Source organism: Mus pahari, chromosome 16 (assembly GCF_900095145.1).
Source record: "Mus pahari chromosome 16, PAHARI_EIJ_v1.1, whole genome shotgun sequence".
In the NCBI taxonomy this organism is placed as follows: domain Eukaryota; kingdom Metazoa; phylum Chordata; class Mammalia; order Rodentia; family Muridae; genus Mus; species Mus pahari.
Genome location: NC_034605.1, coordinates 13,726,200 through 13,728,251, shown reverse-complemented (window position 1 = coordinate 13,728,251; position 2,052 = coordinate 13,726,200). Strand labels below are relative to the sequence as shown.

The 2,052-nt window shown below is 48.3% G+C and overlaps 1 protein-coding gene across 1 annotated transcript in view; it reads right to left on the bottom strand.

The window, feature by feature from the left end:
• LOC110334222 (isopentenyl-diphosphate delta-isomerase 2) overlaps nucleotides 1-2,052 on the bottom strand; it is a 7,029-nt gene that overhangs the window by 1,030 nt on the left and 3,947 nt on the right. The window contains exons 2-3 of the mRNA XM_021216094.1: nucleotides 1,090-1,233; nucleotides 177-269 (exon numbers count right to left, since the gene is read on the bottom strand). Of these exons, the coding sequence (XP_021071753.1) occupies nucleotides 177-269; nucleotides 1,090-1,231 (235 nt within the window). The 5' untranslated portion in view covers nucleotides 1,232-1,233. The remainder of the gene's footprint in view (nucleotides 1-176; nucleotides 270-1,089; nucleotides 1,234-2,052) is intronic.

Below are 2,052 nucleotides of genomic sequence, written 5' to 3'. Positions count from 1 at the left end.
CACACACACACACACACACACACACACACACACACACACACATGGAAGGACACATGGAGGGAGGGCAGGGTTGGGGGAAGAATGTTCAGATGGGTTTTCTCACTAGTCATTCCTCTTAGGCTCCTAAACCCTAAGTTAGACTCCAGTGCTCCCTGGAGTTGAGCTGAGTGGCTCACCTGGAAAGGTGTACTTGGCATCTGCTCTCTGCTGGACCAAGAGCTCGTTTTTCATGTTGAAAAGGACCACACTGAAACCTCGGTGTAGCAGGCCTGCAAAGTGAGCGTGTACAAGGTACAGTCAAGCTGAAGTCAGCATGGAGTCTGTATATCTATCCCCTTCTCTCTCACTCTCATCCAGCTCAGGATGGTGGCCCCAGGAGTGGCTGGTGATCCTTGCTGGGATAGAATCTATTCTAGTCATTTGGCATTTGCTGATTCAGTATTTATTTACACACAGTAAGACTGCAAGTGAGGACTGCAGTATTCCTCCATTTGTCAACACAACCTAGAGTTCCCAGAAGTAAAGTAAAGCTTGCCAGGTAGGCAGAGACCCTACTGTGTGGGTCTAAAGTCTTGAAACTATATTGCTAGCTGCTTGAAACTGTGTTACAGGCTGCTTGAAACTATGTTGCTAGGTGCTTTTGCCACACTGTGCATGCATATGGATGATCCAGTGGCACACAGTCACTGTTTATGCCCCTGTAGTTCTGTCACATGAGGCACTGATAGGGCTCACAATGGGGTGCCTCCTACCACCCACTTTTTCTAAATACAGGAATTGCTGTATACACCTGACAGGCCTGAGTATGTAGTACAGGCTGGCTTTGAATTCACAGAGATAACTTGCCTCTGCTTCTATACTGGGACTACAAGTGTGCAGCACCACCCCCAGCTTGGCTACAATTTTCGACTTTCTCAGCCCATCGCAAGGCAGCAGTCACAGTCTGCATTACCCAGTCTACTGATGCGTTAACCTTCTCAGGTCAGCAGCTCCAGCAGCACACTCTGGATAGCTGCCTCCAGACACTGGCTGGCTCAGAGAGCAGCCCATGGTACCATGACTGCACATGACAGCCTCCTTCGTGCTCACCCTTGTTGATGTTTTCCATGAGGTGGCAGTTCTTCTTGGTGTCAGCCCCAATGATCTGATCCTGCTTGTCAATGACAATGCACATCTCCTCCAGACGTTTTAGCTGGAGTTCATCAAGGTGAGTTTTGCTTGCCTGGAACATATCTGTGAATAGAAATGGACTCTCTTTTTATAAACAGAAAGCATAAGGGAAAAGAGGTGGGAAGCCCCGCCAATATCAGTGATGGAAGTTGCACAGAAGTGGAAGTGTAACCATTAATTGGAGAAGGATGAGGTTTTAGTGATCCGACAGTGAGCTATGCCACTACTTAGAACGTGCTCAGGGTCTGAATTTTATTCCTTAATGGATTTTAAATCCCTGTGTGGATAGATGAAGGTGCTGGCTGTGATGGTGGGGAGTAGGTATTCCAGTTTATAATATTCAGATCATACTTTATCACTGAGGAATGCCAGTGCAAGGAATAGTGTAGAAACCTGAAGATAGGAACTGAAGAGGAAGTTATGGAGAGGTTCTGCTTCCTGGCTTTCTCCTCATGCCTTACTCAGCCTGCTTTCTTATACAGCCATGGATCACTGTGGGGAATTGCAGGCTGGCCTCCAGTTGAGCTGAGGTCTGAACCCTGATGTTCATAATTCACACCTACATGACATGGTAGGCGTTCCCTCTGCTTCTGGAACTCTAGCCCCTGCCTAAGGTACCACCTCCCACAGCCCCCACAAGCGAAGCATGGTTGGTTGTCAAGTAAGCAATGGCCCAAGCTTCTGACCTTCGGGCTAAACTCCTCCCAGTTACCTAGCAACAGTGAAGACCATAAAAGGGGGTGTTCAGCCCACCACGCTCTCTTCTCTTACTCTTACCCTCTTACTCCTTTGTCCTCTCACTTCTCTCTCTTCTCTCTCCTCTTCCCTTTCTCTTTGCCTCCTCTCCTCTCCTCTCCTCTCCTCTCCTCTCCTCTCCTCTCC